Here is a 24,252-nt window from a genome sequence, read left to right on the forward strand (position 1 = left end):
TTATTTACAGTCCAGTAAATAATAGTGTACTTGCAGGGCCAGCAGCATTCTCTTACATTCTAAGCGTTTTCATTTTAAGGTTTGGACTGCCGGACAAATCAGAATTGGAGAAGTTCATGTGGACTCTGCACCATCATTGAAGGCCATGTACTTTTGGATTAATGAATTTAAATCTGGGTGGACAAGCACCGAAGATGAAGAGTGCTCTAGCTGTCCAGTTGAGGTCACCACAAAGGAAACCACGGAAAAAATCTGTGATATGGTAATGCAAGGCCGCCAAACAGAAATTTGTGAGATTGCTGAGACTGTAGGCATCTCAACTGAGTGCATAGTATCCTGCAGCTGTGGTTGGTTGGTTGATTTATTGATTGATTCAAGGGAGGGAACCAAACAGCAAGGCCATTGGTTCCATCAGATTAGGAAGTTTGGTAAGGAAGTCGACCATGCCTTTTCAAAGGAATCGTCCTGACATTTGCCTGAAACGATTTAGGGAAATCACAGAAAACCTAAATCGGGGTGGACAGATGTGGGTTTGAACCATCATCCTCCCGAATGTGAGTCCAGTGTGCTAACCACTGCATTACATTGCTCGATCTGCAGCTATGAATAAGCTATGTGTGAGGTTAGTGCTGTCATTGTTCACAGTTGAAAAGTGCATCCAGTGCAGTGTTTCAACACAATTCTGGTGATGCTTTGGTTGCAATCTGCCAGACTTTTGTGCCGTTTTGTGACTGTTGATACCTGGAGCCATCACTATACACCAGAATCAAAATGGCAGTCAAACCAGTGGACAGAGGCTAGTGAAAGTGCACTGAAGAAGGGAAAGACCATTTTGTCAGTTGGTAAGGTGATGGCCACTGGTTTTTATTCTGAAGGAATAATCCTCAAAGGTTACTTGGAAAAAGGGAGACCAAGAACTGGACCCATTATGCTTCGTCGTTGGACTGTTTGACATGTGGTGGCTGGAAAACCACCAAGGTTGGCATGCAAAAAGTACTCTTTCACCAGGATAATGCACCATCCCATACATCAGCAATAACAATGACGAAAGTACATGAATTAGGCTTTGAAATGGTTCCTTATCTGCCCTCTTCGTGAGACTTAGCCCCAAGCGACTTTTTCCTGTTCCCTAACTTGAAACTTTGGTGTGCTATGAAGTAGTTTTCATCAAATGAGGAAGTGGTAGTTGCAGTCAATAAGTATTTTGCAGAGTTTGACAGGACTTATTTTTCTGATGGGGTGAAAAAACTGGAGGATCGCTGGGCCAAGAATGTACCCTTCAGAGGATTGTTTACAAAACAATTTCTTTTTACCACACTTATGAAACTGTGTGCACCACTGTACAGATAATGGTTTGCATGGGATAATTGCCATCTACATACGTACTTTGCAAACCAGTGAAAAGTGCATGGCAGAGTACTTACCGTCATAGCATATGTTAGGTTTTATTCCTGTTCCAGTCGTGAATTCAATGCCATTATGTCCACATGGCTACAACAGCCCATCCAGCTCATCCACAGTGTTGATTTCACTCAAATTAGTGTGGCACATCTGTGTCAACTGTTTGGCACCATCTACTATGGTAAGGGATACAGTAGAGCATTCAATATGATCCTCAACTTTGACCAATTTTGTCACACAATGCCCAAGATGCCACACAGCTGTTATTTCATAATGGCAACCAATAAGCTTAAAATGTTTCCATTGTGTGAAAATACAATTACAGGATCATACAAATTCGTAATAAATATTGGAGCTTACGAGACTACCGCAGGAAAATGAGGGTTTTGGGCGGGGACAAACTATACTCTAACATAACACCCTCAAATCTTTTTAATCGTAAAATATACAAAATGCACAACAGAAACCAAATGAAACAATAGTTCAAAAAAGCAAAAAAATCCACTGTAAGAGCAGACACATTGCAACTGGTATCGAAAACATCACTTGCACTGTATAGCTTAACTACAAAGACCGATACCAATACAAAAATCCTAAAACAGATGATTCTACAAAAAACAAGGCAGTACACGTAACTAGAAATCATAAAAAGTTAACGAAAGGCAGTAGAGGTCAACTGATGTTGACTCACATAGCACAGCTTAAAACACCGATACAGAGAGGTCGCAATTTACACAATAAAAACGACTTGTATAAGATCTAGCATCAAGCTTACCAGACACCAAATCCCACATGAATTGGACCTTTCATCCTCCCCACCCAAAAAGAAACACACAAAAAGAGCAATACCATGCAATCCCCTTCCCACACCACAAAAAACTCCCACCCGCCTGCTTTTAATTTACAAGGCTGGGCATATGCACCCTGCTATTAACTTCATAAAAACAGGAAAAATACACACACATGCAGAATTCTTTTTGACAACAGCACTCATGAGAATGAGCCTGAAAACAGAGTACTTCCTTTTACTCCTGCAACAGATCGACCCCCCCCCCCCCCCCCAAATATATTTCAGTAGTATTAGTACAGGTCTCAGCCTTGTAATCTTTAAATTTAATGTTATGATTCACTCCACAATTATTATATCCGTTACTGCCTAACACCTTATTAAAAGCAAACACATCTAACATGATTGTGCACCACTCTGCTACATATTTCACCATTATTAAGCTCAATACTCGAATACTTGCGTATTATGATTTTCAACAACCTGGAAAACACTTATCACAAGTCCCTCCAGAAACAATTGCCCCAAACATAAAAAAAAAAATTATGCCCCTTACTGCTCTTCCTCTCAATAAAGCTCAACTCATCTATCATTGTCATCCCTGCCCCCCCCCCCCCCCCCCCACCTCCATCTGCTGATGATCACATATACACTCCTGGAAATTGAAATAAGAACACCGTGAATTCATTGTCCCAGGAAGGGGAAACTTTATTGATATATTCCTGGGGTCAGATACATCACATGATCACACTGACAGAACCACAGGCACATAGACACAGGCAACAGAGCATGCGCAATGTCGGCACTAGTACAGTGTATATCCACCTTTCGCAGCAATGCAGGCTGCTATTCTCCCATGGAGACGATCGTAGAGATGCTGGATGTAGTCCTGTGGAACGGCTTGCCATGCCATTTCCACCTGGCGCCTCAGTTGGACCAGCGTTCGTGCTGGACGTGCAGACCGCGTGAGACGACGCTTCATCCAGTCCCAAACATGCTCAATGGGGGACAGATCCGGAGATCTTGCTGGCCAGGGTAGTTGACTTACACCTTCTAGAGCACGTTGGGTGGCACGGCATACATGCGGACGTGCATTGTCCTGTTGGAACAGCAAGTTCCCTTGCCGGTCTAGGAATGGTAGAACGATCGGTTCGATGACGGTTTGGATGTACCGTGCACTATTCAGTGTCCCCTCGACGATCACCAGTGGTGTACGGCCAGTGTAGGAGATCGCTCCCCACACCATGATGCCGGGTGTTGGCCCTGTGTGCCTCGATCGTATGCAGTCCTGATTGTGGCGCTCACCTGCACGGCGCCAAACACGCATACGACCATCATTGGCACCAAGGCAGAAGCGACTCTCATCGCTGAAGACGACACGTCTCCATTCGTCTCTCCATTCACGCCTGTCGCGACACCACTGGAGGCGGGCTGCACGATGTTGGGGCGTGAGCGGAAGACGGCCTAACGGTGTGCGGGACCGTAGCCCAGCTTCATGGAGACGGTTGCGAATGGTCCTCGCCGATACCCCAGGAGCAACAGTGTCCCTAATTTGCTGGGAAGTGGCGGTGCGGTCCCCTACGGCACTGCGTAGGATCCTACGGTCTTGGCGTGCATCCGTGCGTCGCTGCGGTCCGGTCCCAGGTCGACGGGCACGTGCACCTTCCGCCGACCATTGGCGACAACATCGATGTACTGTGGAGACCTCACGCCCCACGTGTTGAGCAATTCGGCGGTACGTCCACCCGGCCTCCCGCATGCCCACTATACGCCCTCGCTCAAAGTCCGTCAAATGCACATACGGTTCACGTCCACGCTGTCGCGGCATGCTACCAGTGTTAAAGACTGCGATGGAGCTCCGTATGCCACGGCAAACTGGCTGACACTGACGGCGGCGGTGCACAAATGCTGCGCAGCTAGCGCCATTCGACGGCCAACACCGCGGTTCCTGGTGTGTCCGCTGTGCCGTGCATGTGATCGTTGCTTGTACAGCCCTCTCGCAGTGTCCGGAGCAAGTATGGTGGGTCTGACACACCGGTGTCAATGTGTTCTTTTTTCCATTTCCAGGAGTGTATTTAATGAATTCCCCACATACATCTCTACAGAACAAAAACCAGTCAAATACTGTACTTTAAAGAGTCACCTGTTTCATGCATGCGGTATTTAACTGAAAACTGATAACAAAAATAGTATGTTAGCGTAACAACAACATATAGACTGAGTGTCGATCTCACAAACCATGTTCCATGCATGATGTACTATCACAAATTGTGCCTAATATGCCTCCACTTATAGCCGTCAGAAGATCATTGACAAAAGACACCTTTGTCAATCTCATTTTATTGTCACGCATGTGACATTTACGGTATTCCCCAATGACACTCGTCAACATCTGCAAAAATTTAATAGTTGTTCAACATCCCCATTCAATCCACAACATTCGGCTATTGGATATTAATTTTGGATCTGTATTGCAAAATATAACGCAGCATGATCATAGACAATAACCAACCATCAAATAAGCCTTATACAGCAGATCATATACAATATAAGACACAAGCTAATACAGCATGGAAATAAAAGAACGGATACGATTGTCATATAGCATAACACTAAGTCATGAAAAGGACATCGCACACAGAACAACAATATCATTTCTAAAAATAAATTTTGTTCACGTACAATTAAAAATAAATGTAAATTGCACATATAATTCACAGTTCATGTAAATAGCAGTCACAGTTTTCAGCCACAGTTAGTAAGACTACCATAGATAAAATAATATAAGTGGGCGCTTCAAGCTTCACCGTGTAATTACATTATGTCACGGCTCAAAAAAAAAAAGCTGAGGACTGGTATCAAATGAATGCCGGAGTTGACCAATGGAAAGCATACCATTGTGTCATCTTTTACTGTCTGGAGCCACAAAATGGCACAGGCCACAGTGGACACGTGAATGCCATCTAGCATACTAGGCAAGAATGATAGTGCCCCAGCTTCCCTCCCTGTCCCCTGAAATCTTTGTTGTGGTTGTGGTGACAGACTGTTCTGTAGTGTAGCCTAAGGTCTAGTTCAGATAGGATTCGTTGAGAGATTGCGAAACCTATGAATGTGGCTACATGGCAAAGGTTTTTGAAAATACATTAGGCTTTAGCATTGCCCTATATTTATGTTTGTGCTGTATTTAATGCACTTCTCAGTGTCACAACTGAAACTGGTAAATTCAGAAAATATGTATTGCAAAATAGGTAAATACTGAATAAAAATTTGGTGCATTTTATGTACATACATCATACAAGAACTACAAAAAATGCAAAGCAATACCACTAAGTAAACCTTGTTGGTACAGTGAGTGTAAATGTTTATAGTGTTGTAGATTAGTTTGCTTCAACCTTTTCTGCAGTGATGACCACATACATATTGCACCTTATGATAATGATCATCTTGTGATGGCTTTGGCTACGGCATGTGATTACAAATCCTTTGTATTTTAATGTACACTGAACAGCAGTCACAACGTGGTGGAGGTTTTAGAGTTGAAGTAACTGCCTCTCCTGTAGACAACTCCAAAATCCAGCTTCCAACAGAGCAATGCACAGTCACACGACTAGGAATGTGCAGACCTTCAGTGTGTAACAAGGACTACTGCATTCCAGGCCTACATGTTCAGACAATATGTCACTCATGTGTGTCACTTATGTGTGGAGGAATGAATGAGAGATTCCTCAGGAACATATTCAGTTTCTGTTTGAAGCCATGTGTCTGTCTTCACACGAAACTGAATTCTCACAATTGGAGACTGTGTACTTAAATTTTGCTATAAAATTCATTTTGGTCACATATGTTTCTTCGGTATTACAATTTTCACAATTATTAGAGTGTATACTGATGATGACGATGATGATGATGATGATGATGATGTATGTTGCCTTGATAGGTTGCTGCCACACTCATTAAAAGTAAAAAGAATTTTTGATGACCAGTACGAGGAGAGGAGAGAGAGAGAGAGAGAGAGAGAGAGAGTGTTGTGTCTGTGTGCTCTATGCTCCGGCTGACAGAAGAAAATGCTGTAGTAAGTGCGACAGGAGTATCCTTTTGCTGCCTCTGACTCTCATTTGAAACATTTATGTATGTGGAACTCTATCCCAATCTTTTTTAAACATGAAGTTTGTTGCTTTCTTTACATCAGCCATAATGAGCACTGTCACTGAAAAATAGATGTTAGCATAAATGCATTGAAATGAAAATGTTATATAACTGGTACTGTGCATCACCCCATCAGTCGCATTCGCAAAATCTCATTACTCTACTGAAAGATACAAATTGTACCTAGAGTCATTAATTTTTTTACAAGTTATTAAATGATTTTGAAGACATGATGTAGTGATGTTCATACTAGTGTGGCGTTATGTCTGATGATGTCTCTGTGACTGAAACGTTTTTCTGTTTACTTGTATTTTCACAAGATTTTCTTTGATAATGTGTCTTGATACAGCATTGAAGAAATTTTGATTTCAGACTCAAAATAGAATTTTACATCAGTGAATTCTAAACAAAGAAATTTGGGCGAGTATTTTGTAAAAATGGCAGACACAATCACAGAACTTGCATACAAGAAGCTGTATGTCAAATTCCCCCAAAGGGTTCCATCAGAGGAAAAAGTGAAGGCGCTGAGTCCACACATTGTCCGTGTGTCTTATCCCAGGCAAAAGAGTGCAAGGTAATAACTTATTTTTTTGTGGAAATATAAAAACCGTTTGTTTCAAGTTCTGTAGTATACACTTCAGTATACATTATTGTACACATTTACACATTAATTAAATTTAAAGCTAAATGGATAGAAGTAGAAATATTTATCTTTCCAGTGTGTCACCAAATGAAACCTTATAACAATCTTGATATTTCAGCAACTTAATAATGGACTATATTGGTCTTGGTCATAGAATTTTTGCCAACATGTGCTGATCTGCCTTCTTCACATATAGCATATTAGCTGTTGACTCATGGAAAGTGGCCCATTTATGGCAATTGAGTTGAAATTGATAGAAGCAATAATCAAACAATGGAAAATCCGGGACGGAATGTAACAATATTATGAGAAGGAAAGTTACCACTCACCATTTAGTGGAGATGCTGAGTCGCAGATGGGCACAACAAAAAGACTCTCCAATTATAGCTTTTGGCTGTTAAGGCCTTTGTCAATAATAGACAGCGCACACACATGCTCGCACACACACACACACACACACACACACACACACACACACACACAAACACAACTGCAGTCTCAGGCAACTGAAACCACACTCAGCATCTCCGCTATATGATGATTGGCAACTTCCCTTCTCATAATATTGATAGAAGCACTAATATGACAATGTGTGAAGTACATTTGTCTCACTGTCTGTTAAAGGGAATGCAATATCTTTGAATAGTCCTTTATTTTCCATGGATGGGTTTTAATGATGCAACTTTGTCTATTTTGTAAAATGTGTGAACTTTACACATACATTGTCACATGTGCCTGTGGCAGATTTCATTAACACTGTGAAATAAGTTGTTTTTGGTCTGCTAAATGATTTGTTCAAACAAATCCATTGTGAAGCAGTAGTATACTGTTACTAGTCACAGAGATGAAAATATTGCAGGTTGTTCACAGGTGACATCAACTTCTCATTGAGCAAAAATGATTTATTGTGTCATTTTGTAACAAATTAGTATCCGAGTTAAGGCTTTGTGATACTATTCAAGGCAAGGCAACTTGGATTGTTATAGTTTCTGTCGCAAGGCCAAAGTCTGTAGAGCACTTGACAATTTAGGAGTCTTCATTACTGCCTGTATATTGTGATTGCCAGGGTCATTTTCATTTCTTTGATTGGCAGCGTAACATCTATTTCATAATTCATCATGTAAATGTGATTTTACTACCATATTTTATGGACTATGAAACACACTTTTTCCTTCGAAAAATTGCCTCCAATATTTAGGTGTGTCATATACCTTAAATTAATATAAAACTGACCATTGTATGATTTAAAATTCTCACCAGTCTTAAAAATGGTCATATGTTCGATGCTGTGGGAAACCTTCCTCTATCTGGCAACATTGGATTCAGCTGGCAACAGCAGTGGACCAATATGACGAACATGAGTTGGGGGGAGATTCATAAGCTTGCTAACACTGTCTCCTTCCCACCCTGCCATCACAAATCCAGAACACTGTCTAGCCTACAATGTGTCATTGCAGTCCATGGTGCCAGTAAACTTGAACTAAAAGTAATTTATGTTTTCAGTAACAGTACAATATTTTTGTTAATAGCTAGTTTCATAATGCAAAAAATAAACAGTGTTTATATGATGTGGGTTATAATTTGAAAGTAGTAGCATATGCAGAGGAACATGGAAACAGAGCAGCTGAGCGATATTTTGGCCCTCCACCAGTTGAAAAACCATTAGCGATTGATGGGCTAGCAAAGAATAACTGAATAAAACGAGTGAGACTAAATGTGCAAATAGATGACTGAATGCAAAAGTCCAAAACTAGAAGATGATGATTTGATATGGATTCAAGGACACCGTCAAAATGGCATTGGAATTAATATAAAAATGATTGAAATAAACACTTGGAAGCTAGCACTACAGTGGAACTTAACAGACTGTAAGGGGGGGATTTGGTTGGGTGGTTTATGAAGCGCCATGGCCTTAGCTTGTGAACCAGAACAAAAATATCTCAGAAAATGCGCCATAAGTGTGAAGAGAAAATATTAACTTTCCATCACTTTATTATTCACCACCGAAAGAAAACGAAGGTGGAACTAAGTCAAATAGCGAATATGAATGAAACTCATTTGTCATTTGATGTGCCAAATAACACCAACTGTTGCTATGAAAGGTGCTGAAACTGTAACAGTAAAAACAACTGAACATGACACAATTCCCTACACTGTTGTCCTTTCATGTTGTGCTGATGGTACTAAACTTAATCCAGTGATCATTTTCAAGCGCAAAACAATGCCAAACCCTTCTGAAATGCTGTCAAGTGTTATTCATGTACATGACAAGGATTGGATGAATCAGGCTAGTATGAAATTATAGATTAACATGGTGTGAGAGAGAAGGAAATGTGCTTTATTGAATAAGAGTTCTCTTCTTGTGCTACGCCAGTTTTAGCAGTCATTTGAAATATTCTGTGAAAGGGAAATTGCGCCAGGAAAATAAAAGCTTGCTGTTCTTCTGGAAGGACTTCATAACTGCAACCTCTTGATGTCTCAATAAATAAACCACGTAAATTGTATACGAGATAGGAATGGAACTGATGGATGATGGATGAAACCCAATGTGAATTCACACCAACAGGAGCTTTAAAATTACCTAAAATCAAACAAGTGTGTCAGTGGATAAAACATTTGTGATCTAGAGTGAGAGAAGACATTACTTTGAAATCTTTCAAGAAATGCGGCATAAATAACAGTCTCGATGGCAGTGAAGACCATCTTATGTATGAAGAGGACAACAACGATGATGAAGAGGAGGAGGAGAAAGAAGAGGATAGTTGTGATGCCGATTTTCAGGAATTTTAAAGATCAGTTTAGTTTTATAAACTAAGAATTTTTTTAGTCTGGCTTTGAAGTCTAATAATAAAAGTGGCAAGTATGTTATTTTGTAAAAAGAATTCCTTAAAAATTAAGGTACGTCATATAGTCCATAGCATCTTACAGTCTGTAAAATACCATATTCTGACAGAAAGAAAAGTATTTTCGTAATAAGTATAAATGTTTCATTGTAGAACTTTGAATGTTCAGGCTTTGTTTTCTTTGCTAGTTAAACTTCACTGACTTCATTGTATTGTCATGCTCCATGCACAGTGATTGCTTATGTTAAAGGAAGATCATTTATTGTTATCAAAGTCTTTTAATAATAGATACAATAACAGTTGTTATGAAACAAGTTCCAGTGAGGCGTAAAATTCTAAGATGACTTTCTGCACACTGACCTGGTATGGCACATGTTGGAAATTAGAATTGATGCCTTTGCTTCATATTTATGTTTGCCGCAGTTGCTACGGACGCTTTTATAGATGTTCCTATTAACCCTTGTGTTACATTCGTTCCGTGCGTGTTAATAAAAGCATTTTGTGTGTTCACTTTCAAACCATAACTGTGTGTTTCTTTCAAGCTCAATAACAACAGGTTATGGGCCCAGGCACAGTCATCCAGCAGTTTATTTGAAGTGAATAAAAACCAAGTTTTTTTCATCACATCAAGACGCAGATACAGAACGCTGATATGATGAGTTCAGTCAGTGCTAATTCGTTGCCGTTAATTGAAAAACTGAAAGGAAGAGGAAATTACAATACATGGCAATTTGCAATGAAAACTTATTTACAGCACGAACAATTGTGGCAGTGTATAACAGTCAAGATCAAAGATGAAGTTAAGATATGCACCGCAAGGGTCAAAATAATCTTATCGGTTAATCCTGCTATTTATGTGCATCTGCAGAGCACGTCATCTGCAAAAGAAGCGTGGGATAAATTAAAACAAACTTAAGAGGATTCAGGACTTTATTGAAGAATAGGCATGTTCAGAAAGCTTTTAACAACACGTTTAGAGAACTGTTTGTCTTTGGAAGAATGTGTGTCAAGAATAATTCCAACGTCAAATAAATTGAATGATGTTAACTTTGAAGTGAAAGATGATTGGGTAGAATGTATGTTAGCTGGGCTGCCTAATGAGTGCAAACCAATGATGATGGGTTTAGAGAACTCCAGCATGCCGATAACGGGCGATTCCATTAAAAACAAATTACTACAGGAAGTAAAGGATGAACTGTGTGGCAACTCATCTGTTAATGATGTGGCTCTCCAGGCGAATAAAAAAGACAAGTGAATCAGCTCACACCACAATCCCAGAGGTCCGAATGTTACAACTGCAACAAATATGGACACATAGTGAAACAAAGTCATAGTAAAAACAAGGCAAGCGAAAAATCAGTAATTAAAGAAACCAGTTAGAAGACATTTTTCATTATGCCACTGTCAACTAAAGCTATACACAAGGACTGGTTTGTGGATTCTGGCGTGTCAGCTCTCATGTCAAACCATCCACGTGATTCAAATTTTGTAGCGTCAGTTCCCAGTTCACAAGTGGTCGGGGCCAACGATGAAAATTTACCCATTAAAGGGACAGGTTGGATGTATATTAAAGCTGTGGCAGGCTGAGAGAAAATAAATACTAAGGGGACGGATATACATTATGTTTGTCAGATGAGTACAAATTTACTTTCTGTAAGCAAAATAGTGCAACAGGGTCACTCAGTTATTTTTGACAATAGAGGCTGTCGCATTCGAGATAGCTACAGCATCGTTAATGAACGGAATGTATAGGCTGGACCAACGAAGTGATCACAGTGCAGAAACAAAATATGCATCTTTGTCTATTGATGCAAATCTATGGCACAGAAGATTAGGCCACCTATACTCAGATGCGATGGAAGAATTACGAAATGGTTTGGCTAATGGCATAAAATATAAAGGAGCCGTCGACACTCCGTGCGTTACGTGCCTAGAAGGTAAGCAAACTAGATTTTTCTTTCCTCACTCCACTTCTAGAGCTAAAAGAATTTTGGAGTTAGTGTATTCAGATTTGTGTGGTCCAATGCAAACCACATCAATTGGTGGAACTAAATATTTTCTAACTCTGATTGATGATTTCTCTAGAAAGAGTATTTTGTTTACTGTCAGAAATAAATACCAAGTACCTGACATTATATGCAATTTTAAAAAGTTCATAGAGAGTCAGATAGACGAAAGGCTGTAGATCTTGCGAACTGATAATGGAAAAGAATATGTAAATGAAAGGCTGACAAAATTTAAGAAAAGGAGGAGTTAAACGTGAACCCACTGTTCCCTACACTCCAGAACAAAATGGTGTTGCAGAAAGGTACAATAGAACAATTGTGGAAAAGGCAAGATGTATGTTATTTGAAGTGAATTTTTGGGGAGAAGCAGTCTTTACCGCAGTTTATCGCATTAACAGATCACTGACAAAAGCTTTGAACAACGTAATGCCAGAGAATCTTTCTCAGGAAAGAAACCTGACCACCGACATCTAAGATTATTCGGCAGTAAGGCATTTGTCCACATACCAAAAACCTTTAGGTGCAAATGGGACAAGAAATGTGTTCAGTGCATACTCGTCAGATACTGTGTAAACAGCAAGGCATACCGGTTGTTGCATCCAGTTCAACAAAGAATCATTAAATCCAGAGATGTGATATTAAAAGAAGAAATAATTCAAGAGAATCATAACAAGCCAGGAATGTGTGATCATTTGCTGGAACCAAATCAAATATCTATTCCATTTACAAATAAGGAGGAGAACAGTATGATTCAAGATGACTTGGGGGACAACAGATCAGTTAACAGCATTTCAGAAGAAACAGGCTCAGTGGAAATAGAAGAAGAATCGGAACTGCCTCAACAAGTGCTCTGAAGATCTCCCAGAATACCCATACCGAAGAAGATGGATGATAATGTGACCTATTGTACTAAAGAAGATTCGCAAGAATCAGAGCCATCAACTTTGGAAGAAGCTTTGCAATCCAAGGATTCAGAGAAATGGTTTCAAACAATAGAAGAAGAATTGAAGTCACATGCGGAAAATAAAACTTGGGAATCAGCTATCCTACCTCAAGGCAAAAAAGCGATTGATGCTATTTGCGTCTTTAAGGTAAAAAGAGACTTACAAGGACAGATAATTTGCCATAAAGCTCGACTTGTAGTTAAGGGATGTTCACAAGTTAAAGGTTTAGACTATGAAGAAACATACCCACCAGTGATACGACACAATTCACTCAGATGTTTGTTTAGTCTAGCTGCTAAATACGACTTGGACATTGATCATTGTGATGAGCTGACAGCTTTTTTTGCAGGGTGATTTGAAAGAAGAAATTTATGTTAAAACTCCCACAGTTGACTACGTGACAAATACAGTCAAATATGAAGGTATTAAAAGACTCAAGAAAGCAGTGTATGGACTTAAACAGGGAAGTCACTGTTGGAATATCAAACTGGACAGAGTTCTACTAAGTTTAAATTTCGGCAGGTCCACCACTGATCCATGTGTTTATCACAGAAACCAAGGAAGTGATGTATTAATTGTAGCTGTTTACGTAGATGACATGCTGATATTTTGTAACAATATGCAACAGAAAATTGCATTTAAAGAACAACTAAAGGAACAACTTAAACTAAAGGACCTTGGAGAAGTATCCAATTGTCTAGGGATCCGAGTGACAAGAGATCGTAAACTTGGGCTTTTATGGTTGGATCAGACTCATTATATAAATCAGATTTTACGAAAGTATAAAATGGAAGACTGTAATTCAGTATCCACGCCGCATGACAATAACCATGTATTAACTCATGAAATGAGCCCAAAAACAGAGAAAGAGATGCCATGAAGAAAGTCTGACATAAAGAAGCCATAGGTAGCTTAATGTATGCACAACTAGTTACTAGACCAGATCTAGTGTATGCAATTGGAGTTGTGAGTCGATTTAATAATAACCCTAGAATATCCATTGGCAAGCTGTAAAGCGAATCCTAAGGTATATAAAGGGAACTGCAGAGTTCAAGCTACAATTTTCCAAAGAAGATCATGACATCACAGGTTACATTGATGCTGACTGGGCTGGGGACATAGGAGATAGAAAACCAACAACTGGATTTTTTTATTAATGTCACAAAGTGCAGCAATTTCATGGAATAGTAAAAATCAACCAACAGTAGCTCTCTTGACGACAGAAGCAGAATATATGGCTTTAACTTCTGTGTGTCAGGAAGCACTTTTGCTACAATGTCTGCAAAGAGAGATATCCCCTTTCCCAAAAGAGGGCCCGATAAGATTGTTTTGTGACAACAAAGGTACAATTGATCTGTCAAAGACAAGGGGATACAAAGGTCGTACTAAATACATTGACACCAGGCATCATTTCATCAGTGAAAAGATAGATACAGGAGAAATCACAGTGGAGCAAATTTCCACAAATGGAATGCTTGCAGATATGACGACAAAGCCACTACCTAGGACCAGACATCAGCATCTAACACTAGAATTTGGATTCCGAGAATGAAGTACTGAGATACATTGCATCTAGTGGGGGTGTTGGAATTTAGAATCAATGCCTCTGCTACATATTTATCTTTGCTGCAGTTGTTACGGACGCTTTTATAGACGTTCCTATTAACATGGTTGTGTTTTGCATACCCTTGTGTTACATTCATTCTGTGTGTGTGTTAATAAAAGCATTATGTTCACTTTCAAACCGTAACCGCGTGTTTATTTCAAGTTCAATAACAACAGCACACAACGTCAGCAGGAGATACAATGGACAGATGCAAGGGACAAGAGCTAATAACTTACAGATTTGACAAAACTATAAACAAACTTTTGTTTGCTTTTTCACAAATGCAGTGTCTAGGTAATGACAGTTACAAAATTCTCCAGCCATATGCTTTGAACATCGAACTCTTATAGATTTTATGATCTGATTGTGTTGTCAACAGTTTTGTTTGACCATGAAAAACATATCTTTCAACATAATTTGGAACAGAAATGTTCATAACATTGTCATTATTGTCAATGAGTCATGATATCTTAAAAGTTCTTGTAGTTGTTTTAGTCTTTGTGAGTTCCATAATTCCATGACAGAAGTGCATGAGGAATAGTGTGTGGCTGAGTGTTCCCATATGACTGCACCAACAGATGTCATTTCCAGAATGAGATTTTCACTCTGCAGTAGAGTGTGCACTGATATTGTCTTTCCTTTTGAAGCTGTACAGGTAAACTGGATATTGGCTGTGTACTGTTCGGTAGTGTGCAGTGTCTTGACTGGGACTTACATAACCAAGTGTTGGGTGTTGGCGAATACACAGGAAAAGTTGGTGAATCTTTGACCCATTTCACTATTGTCCCATTTGTTCTGCCATGTATCTACTTTCCTCTTCATGAGTTCGGCTTTAGTTGTTATCCTTTGGCCTAAGATTTGTTTGACTTTCGTCAAACCCTGTTTACATAACTAATTTGAGGATGCATGACATCTTAATGTAATTTCTACTGGGTAAATTTTGAGATTCACCAGTACATTATTGGTTGGTATAGTGCCAAAGGCACCTGTGAGTTTCTCTGTGCACATCTTGCTGTGAAGCTTATGATGAACATGAAAATGGCATTGTGATAGGTCGTCAGCACATGCAGCGATTTAGTTAGCTGTGAGACATGGGCAATTTTGTGCGTAATGTTGCTTGCATCATGTGAAATTGTCTGAATGTGCTGTGCGAAGTTGCACTATTCATCCAGTTGGATTACAAAGTGTCATGTGACTGTTTGTCTGTTGATAGAGATGTTTTCTAATTTAGTTATAGGATTTCTGCACAATGAAAGTTGACCTTTAAGGCGCATATGTGTAGTTTAATTTGGGGCTATGTTACTTTGTTGTCCACTCCCCTTTGCTATACTTGAGAGAGGACTCTATTTGCCAATTCCTCCAGCTCAGCTGAGTTCCTGACACCACAGTTAGGATGTAGTCACATAGGCCATCATTCCGTTGACTTTGTCACCTTCTTCCAGTTGGCACAAGAAATGTTTGATTGCTAAATCCCTACTGGCCCTCATGTTGATCACTGTGGGCACCTGTTAGTTGTTTTTATTACATTGCGTGTGCCAGCTATCCATTCTACAACTCTGCCTCTATAAAAACTGATAAAACTTGGCATGGGTACCGAGGTTCCTGTAGTTCAAGAATCCGGGGAAATAACGTGGGCCAACATAAATTATCAAATGCTCCTGCAATGTCAGTTAATGCTGCAAATGCATATTTATGTTATGTATGTCTGTTTTTTTGACACCTTGTTAAATGCTTCTTCAGTACATTTCGTTCTCTTTATGCCAAACTTGCAATGATTAAGTCTTTGAAGTGCCCAATGTGAGTGTAACCTGTCGCCAAGCAGCCTTTTCTGTACCTTTGTAAGTATTTTTAACCAAACAGATTGGTCTGCTAATTTCCAGCCGGCAGGCCCCCCTACCTGGTGTTAAGGAATCATTCTGGAATCTGATTGTGAATGGAACAGTTTGTACTTTTATTTGTTTGAGAACTTGGGCATCAGTATTATCTGATCCTGTAGCTTTCAATGTTTTAGTTTTGTTATGGCTGAGGATGCTACTTATGGGTATGGTGTAGTTATCCGTGTTGGTGTATTAGTTGTTTAGCATGTATCTAATTTGCTTGTGGAATTGGTTATCATCTTGGAGCAGTTTGGCTGAACTTTTGGCTGAACTTAACTCCGGCTTTAGCCAACTTTCAGTGCCTATAACGATTTGAGCATCACTGCTTTCTATTAGTGCTTGGAGCTCTGGTGTTTTCCCAACACAGCTATGACAATTTACAACTGTTATACTGATGGTTCCGGTATCTATGTTCTTCCAGTGTTTGGCCTGTACCCTTTGATACTGAAGCCCTTTTGTGTTTTTCCGAGACCCTCTAACCTAAAATACTTCCCAGTCCACATCACACAGCCCCTGCTACCCATGTAGCTGCCTCCTGCGTGTAGTGGACTCCTGACCCATTCAGTGGAACCTGAAACCCAACCACCTTATGGCACAAGTCGAGGGATCTGGAGCCTACATGATCACAGAACTATCTAAGTTTCTGATTCAGACCCTCGACTTGGCTCTGTACCAGAGGTTGGCAATCAGTCCTGTCAACTATGCTGCGAATGGTGGGCTCTGCTTTCATCTCACAAGCAAGCTTGGAAGCCTTTACCAGTTTTGTTAGCCGCTTGAAACCAGAGAGAATCTCTCCCGATCCAAAGTGACACACATTATTGGTACTGACATGGGCCACCACCTGCAGTTGGCTGCACCCTGTGCTTGTCATGGCATCTGGAAGCACCCGTTCCACATCTGGAATGACTCCACCTGGTATGCATACAGAGTGCACATTGGCTTTCTTCCCATTCTTGGCAGCCATCTACTACTACTACTACACCAACCACTGGCAGTCACACAAGTAAATAAGACCATGAAGAGAAATAGGCACACTCTGTTACAGTTCCTACAGCACCATCTTTGGGGATCTCAACTCCCCATACCCAGGCGAAAAAGCACCATCTCCGTCGGTATCTACCAGTGACAGAGTGCTCTTTCACAAACTCTCTCTGCAGACATATACGGACCAGCAAGGAGGCACAAGCCTATGGCTGAAAGACCCCTGGACTGTGGGCCACTGGCCTCGCCTGCTTCTCTTCAGTTCCTGTACTGAATAGGAACTTGCAGCTCTTGCATGAGTCCTGGCTGTCAAAAGTTGTGGAAGTAAAAAAGAAGAAATCTTGAGAGGAGGCTACCCCAGTGACCTTGGAGCTGCCAGATCTCCTTGTGGCATTGGGATCTGAACCTGTGTGTTGTTGTTGTTCTTGTTCCATCCCCACTGATGACAGTGACAGTGCAGTGACAGTGAAATGCCTTCTTGGCCCCATTGTGCCTAACCAGAACACCCTAATTACTGTCACCTGCTGGAACAAGAACAACTAATGCTCTCTTGTTCTGTAATTAGTGTTGCTCTCCAAGAAATGGATTTCACTGATTACCGTTTTCCAAGTCATCAGTTATACTGTGCATTCTGTTGGAAACCTACTGGTTCCAAAAGAGCATCTATAGGCGTCTGTGCTCTAGTTTGCACAGATGTTGTGAGTGGATTTCCCACTGTACCACATTAGAAGTAGTAGCAGTGCAAGTGGGAAGGACCCCAGCACTTGTAACATCTTTTTACCCTAAGGCAGGGCACTTATTTATGATGAACCTTAATCTGACAACATTATTCCCTCACCCGTTCTCCCTTTTTTGAGTATTTAGGAGCTTCAGTGTGCACCACCATCTGTGGGGAAGTAACATGTCTTCTGGCAGGGGCCTTCTGATTGTCCTTTTTCTGACCATGATTTATGTCTTAATGAGGGTACTCTTACTTACTTTTGTGCTGCCCATGGCAAGTTTTTGGCTATTGATGATATGATCTCTCTCCCAGTCTGTGGCATTGCCACAGTGGTCAGTGCATGATGAGCATAGTGACAGTGACCACTTACTGGTGATACTGTCAATCCATTGTCATGGACCAATTACTGGGTAGAGCTCTCTGAAAAGCCAACTGAAAGTGGTGTATCTCTTATGTTACCTCTGTTTCCTCTTTGTCATATTGCGTCGGCAATGATGGGGGAAATGTTTCTGACGTGACCACCTGCTCTTTCAAATCGTAGAAAAACTGTGTATGTTTAGGGCTTGACTTCATTACCAAGGGTAGACTAATTATATGATCATGAGTGTTTTAAAGCAGTTGAAAGAAGAATGAATAAATTACTGTTGGATGAACCTTACAACCTGGAGGAAACTGTATATTTCAGTATGTGTTTGATATTTTTTACAGTAAATGCTGCTCATTGTAGGGGAAGTTGTCTTTCGGTGGTCAAAGACCACGAACCGAAACATCATTCCGAAATAATACCATACACTTTACTTAATTGTTGTAGATCTATTCTGATTATTCGTTTCACCTCCTTGAATCAGAATATGAAATCCACTTACTGTGTGTTGTATTTTGCAGTGTGTAGCTGTAAACTGCACAAGATTCATATGCATATTCCATATTTTAGCACTATTTCTGTTTAATTAGTTACTGATGTTAGCAATTAATTGTAAAGAATGATAAGATTCTGTAAGATTATTTTTATTTCTTCAGTCAGTTGATTGTAAGAAATATTTTCCCATAGGTTTTGTCATATAGTATTGGAGAGCCAATCTGTTGTTCCAGAAGTTCTGAAACAGTTGAACAAAAAAGAATATAAAAATGGACATCTCAGCGTGGAGCTGCCAAGAAAACTTAAATATATAAAAAATGAACAAAAACCTCCTATTCAAGAAAAAAGTAAGACCTTAAAAGAGAACAAAATTGGAAATAAACACAAAGCAAAAAATAAACTATCCGTTGATGATAATAGCATTGTGCCTCAAACAGAAGAAGTTGAAAGCTCACGCATTACAGCTGGCAAACATGTGAGGAGAAGAAGTGGGAAACCTGCAGCTGGTGGTGGCAATGACCGAAGGTGATGACTTGTATAATTTTACTTAGAATATGGTTTCATGCTTGTATATTGTTTCAAATACAGTGGTCAGAGAAAATTGAATATCTACAATCTCATTTTTAAATTACTGTGTTTTAGTATTGTCATATTAGCATGACTTATTACTCTTCTTGTTTTTCGTGTAACAGACTATGGATAAAGAAGTTGCCGTTTAAAACAGAAGACAAGGACCTTGTAGCTACTTTTCCTGGATGCATTTGGGCTAAGGTGTACAGAAGCAAAGCTTCAAAATCCAGGTAAGATACAATGTTGCAGTTTTCAGTCCAAAGATCGGTTTGCTGTAACTCTCAGTGATAGTCTATGCTGCACATGTCTCGTCATTGCTGAATAACTACATCCATTTGAGCCTGTTCACTGATCCATGCCTAAGCCTCTCTCTACATTTTTACCCACTCCCATTTCTCTCCATGACCAAATTGACTGTAATACTTTGATACCTCAAGACGTATCCTATCAACTAAACCCTTGTTGTAGTGAAGTCATGCCATAGATTTCTTTCCTTTGTGATTTTATTTAGTACCACCTCATTATTTGTTTGATCTACCCATCTAATCATCACCATTCTTTTATAGCACCACATTTCAAGAGCTTCTGTTCCCTTCTCATCTTAAGTACTTATCATCCCCAGTTGACTTTCGTATGAGGCCACACTCCAGATAAATACCTTCTGAAAAGACTTTCTGATGCTTAAATTTATATTACATGTTTACAAATTCCTGTCTTTCTAAAATACTTCTCTTACTATTACCAGTCTGAATTTTATGTCCTCCCTGCTCTTGCCATCTTCATTTATTTTGCTGCCCAAAGAACTAAACTGATCCATTACTACCAGTGTCTCATTTCTTATTCTAACTACTTCTGCATATCCTGGGTTAATTTGTCTATGTTCCATCATCCATGTTTTGCTTTTGTTGACGTTCATTGTATATCCTCCTTTCAAGACACTTTCCATTTGATACAACTGCAGACCTCAAAGTTTTTATTCTATCTCCCTAAATTTTAATTCCCTTTCTAAATTTCTCCTATATTTCCTTTCTTGCTCATTGTATTGCTTGATGACATTGGGGGTATGCTGCAACCCTGGCTCACACCACTACTGCTCCCCTGTAATGTCCCTTGACTTGTACAGTTGCATTGTGGTTTCTGTACAAGTTATAAAAAACCTTTCACTCCCTGTATTTTATCCTTGCTGCCTTCTAAAATTCAAAGAGTGTAGTCCAGCTAAATTTGTCAAAAGTTTCCTCTAGCCCTATAAATGCTGTAAATGTAGGGTTACCGTTCTTCAGAATAACCTCTGACAAGAAACCCTTGTTACCGAAAGTTATGCTCAGTTGGCAGATTTCGACGAGAATGGTACTGAAATGTGGTTGTGTAATACAATAAGTGCCTTAATATTGTTGGGAATTAAATAGAAAGGTAGATTAAAACTCCAATCTTTCACATAAAAATAACATTTCTAAGCAAAATGTCCTTGTTTTATTTTAATTTTAAAATGGCACTTATTAATAAAAAAAAAAAAAAACCCTCATACAACCAAAATTAAACCATCCAGTGTCCACAGGTTGTTTTCTTTCATGATTGTTAAACCATGTTTTAGCGATGATTAAAATCATACTCTATCCAAAATTTACCAGGTGAGTTCCTCTTTCATTCCTTTCCCCCAATCCCTATTTTGTTACACCTTTCCTTATCTTCTTTTTTCTACCATTTTATTCCAGTCATCAGTTGTAATTAAATGTTCTTCTCCCTTAACTATCAGAATAATACCTTTTATCTAATAATCCATTCTTTCAGTGTCTTCTTAAGTCTCTTCTCCAGTTGGTGTATAACGTTGTTTTACTATGATGGGTGTTGGCTTTGTGTTTCTATTCATGAAATCCAACAGGTAAGGGGGAGGAGGTTTATGTAAGTGTAGCCAGTGTTGCTATGAAGGCAACTTCGAGATTGTTCTTCGTTATCAAAATGTTGATTATCAGAGGTTTTGTATCATGCTGCTTCCTAATTTCCTGTTTACTGAAGTCATTTGAATATCAGTTGTCAGATAATCTTTTCCAAACTGTGTTAAATTAGGATGTTTGCTGCTGCATAAGTTTTTGCTCACTCTACGCACAATGATGTTTTTGGCGATGTTGACTGAGTGCTATTAAGATCACTGTGATAAAAGAAAATTCTGAGTGCTTTTGTGAGCTTATATGTTAAAACTTGATGCAGGAAAAAAATTTAAAAAAATTGCAGTATATTGAAACATGTCAGAACACAGTGAAAATGCTAGGTAGTGTAGGGGTTTTAATGAAGCTCTTTACAGTTCTACTGTGAGAATCTCCCGTCACTGTTGGATGAAACAGATTTATCATCACCTACAAGAGGAAAAGCCTGTTTTGTGTACATAAGATAGCAAGGCAGTCAGTGGAGGTTTGGCCAGCATTCGCCTCTGATATTTGTTTTGTGTTATTGATTTTGAAATTAATATGAATAGGATCTGAAATATTGCCTCTCCTTTCACATTCACTAGATATTGTAATGGAACTGAAGTGTATAGTCAAAGAATTATGCTTTCACACGTCGTTGTGTCACAGTAAAACATTTATTTTGTTGACTGCATCAGCGATCTCAGCCTGTTTAGCCAAGTATACTTAGTTTCTGTAATGCTCTTTTCTCTGTTGAAAGCAATGTTTCTGCGTTAGAAGCATGTGAACACCTCACTCAAGAAGGGTTGCTGCACAAGCTGTCGCAATTTTCGACAACATTTGTTTTGATTATAAATAAGTTTCAGATACTATAAACATAAACATAAACCTATACAAAAGCCTGAATAAACAAGGCGTACTGTGTTTTAAGTACTATTAAGAAAATGAAAAATGAGAGTGCATGAAAATGTCATTTAAGTTAACAAATTAATTCTATTTTTACAGCCGTGCTATATGCAAGTTCACTACAGCACAGCAAGCTGCTGCTGTTGTAGCAGATCCTAGTAAACACAAGTTCAAAGGAAAAGAGGTGGTTGTTGAATTAGCTAAAAGTCAACAGCTAAGGGGAAGTGGGATGAAGAAGAAGTATGGACTGAAGAATGAAAATTCTGTAATGGACATAGCGGGAGAAACTCTTAAAACAGAATCAAAAGTAGAAAGTGAAACTGACACTGAATTGAAGGAAAATGAAAATAATGGTGATGAATCTATGGACACTGATGATGATGATGATGATGATGATAGTGACGACGACGACGACGGTGATGATACATTGGAGAGTGGTGATTCCACTGGTGATCTTGATGTAAATAGCTCTGAGAATGATGATTAAAATAAATAGATAATTTGCTGTGCATTATTTATGCTAACTCTTGCCAAGGCCACGGCTGACCACTTCCCAGATTTATCACGTATTGTATACCTGTAATTGTCAGTGTGATACCACCTGATAGGTGAGTGGTAGTATTACCGACTACTGTTAATGGCCTGTGTCATCAAGACAATGTATAGAGTTCAAGTGTTCTGCATTAACGAAAAATTGTTCCGGACATTTTCCTTAAAAATCATGACTGCTTATGTCCCCCTATATTTATTTAGAGATGTGCAGAATGTGATTTATATTGCAATAGCTTGCTTCAAATAAAGTTTTATAATCTACTCTCAACATTTTAAACAAAAGTGTGTTGAGGGACACTCCAATATTACTTATAATAAGTACCTGAATCATAAAGCCGCGACAACAATGTTTAGCACAAAGTAAAATTTGTGTAATCAAGTAGCTTTTATCATTTCAAACTCTGAGAAGTGGTAAATTGTCTGTGAATGAAATAGTTACAGTAAGAACATTAATATAATTAGAAAACAATGCTTTATGTTGAGTTCTGCTGCCTATGAATATCGTTCACAAAAAAATTTTCCTTGTTTCAGATGACTGAATATATTGCCAGTTCAATATTTTTACAATCTAGAAACAATTTCCTGTGTGTTTGTAATAATAATAATAATAATAATAATAATAATCCACAACCATACTAGCACAAATCGAGGAAACATTCATCCGATGAGCCAAAGATCGAGCAGAAGTCTTGATGGACTGAATGGACTGAGAAATATTGACACTCTTCAACAAATTACCCTTATCCGTTAGAAACTAATCGGGGAATTGGTAATAAAACACCAGGGTGGACATGCCACGGGACAACTGGGAATTCCGGGAAAAACCTGGAAACTTTTTCATCCAGGAGAAAACTGAGAAAAATCTGGGAATCTTTTAGAATTCGGGCACTGCCTTAGTTTTTATTTAAATTTTTGTAATTTTGGCTGGTAAGAACTGATACTATAACAAAGAATTTTACTGAAGTCCAGTACTGTAGACTAATACTGCAGCAATAAAACATAAATGAGAGAAAAACACCAATGTAAAAACCACAAAGAAAATGCACTATTTACAGAAACAAAACACGGTGCGCACATAAATGTTCGCTGTCATCAAAATGTGTCAGAGGCTTCAGGTCGAAGGCTATGCAATACTTCATGACAACTGCTTTCGATGAGCATGGTGTCACCTATTTTTCTGACAGGTTGTGGGAAAATATTGCAAATGGTGGTTTGAGAAGCGTTACTTTCAAAGTAAATTTCCTTTTATGGAAGATGAATTCTGCTATGTGTGAGAATGTGCAATGAGTTTCTTAAATGACGGAGCGTTTGACTCTCATTCAAAACTTAATGCTTTGAGGACCAGCCTCTTCAGGCCCAGAAGACAAGACATTTATGTCATCGTTTAAAATTTTATTGGCACATTTGTATTTGGTATATCTTAAAAGGGCAACACACACAAAAAAGACCAATATTATATTTGAAAGGTTAGCTTTTTTTGTAGCTGTACTATATGTATATTAATTTAAA

The 24,252-nt window shown here is 39.1% G+C and overlaps 1 protein-coding gene across 2 annotated transcripts in view; it reads left to right on the forward strand.

The window, feature by feature from the left end:
• LOC124777162 (RNA-binding protein 28-like) overlaps window positions 1-23,011 on the forward strand; it is a 40,424-nt gene extending 17,413 nt beyond the window's left edge. Inside the window, exons 2-5 of one of the 2 annotated variants that reach the window (XM_047252469.1) lie at window positions 6,707-6,908; window positions 19,007-19,339; window positions 19,507-19,614; window positions 22,291-23,011. In XM_047252469.1, coding sequence (XP_047108425.1) covers window positions 6,772-6,908; window positions 19,007-19,339; window positions 19,507-19,614; window positions 22,291-22,678 — 966 coding nt within the window. In that variant the 5' untranslated portion in view covers window positions 6,707-6,771 and the 3' untranslated portion in view covers window positions 22,679-23,011. Of the gene's footprint in view, window positions 1-6,687; window positions 6,909-19,006; window positions 19,340-19,506; window positions 19,615-22,290 lie in introns of those variants that run through there. The other variant, XM_047252470.1, reaches the window with a different exon arrangement.
• The last annotated feature ends 1,241 nt before the right edge of the window (window positions 23,012-24,252 follow it).

This window comes from Schistocerca piceifrons, chromosome 2, assembly GCF_021461385.2.
Source record: "Schistocerca piceifrons isolate TAMUIC-IGC-003096 chromosome 2, iqSchPice1.1, whole genome shotgun sequence".
Lineage (NCBI taxonomy): Eukaryota > Metazoa > Arthropoda > Insecta > Orthoptera > Acrididae > Schistocerca > Schistocerca piceifrons.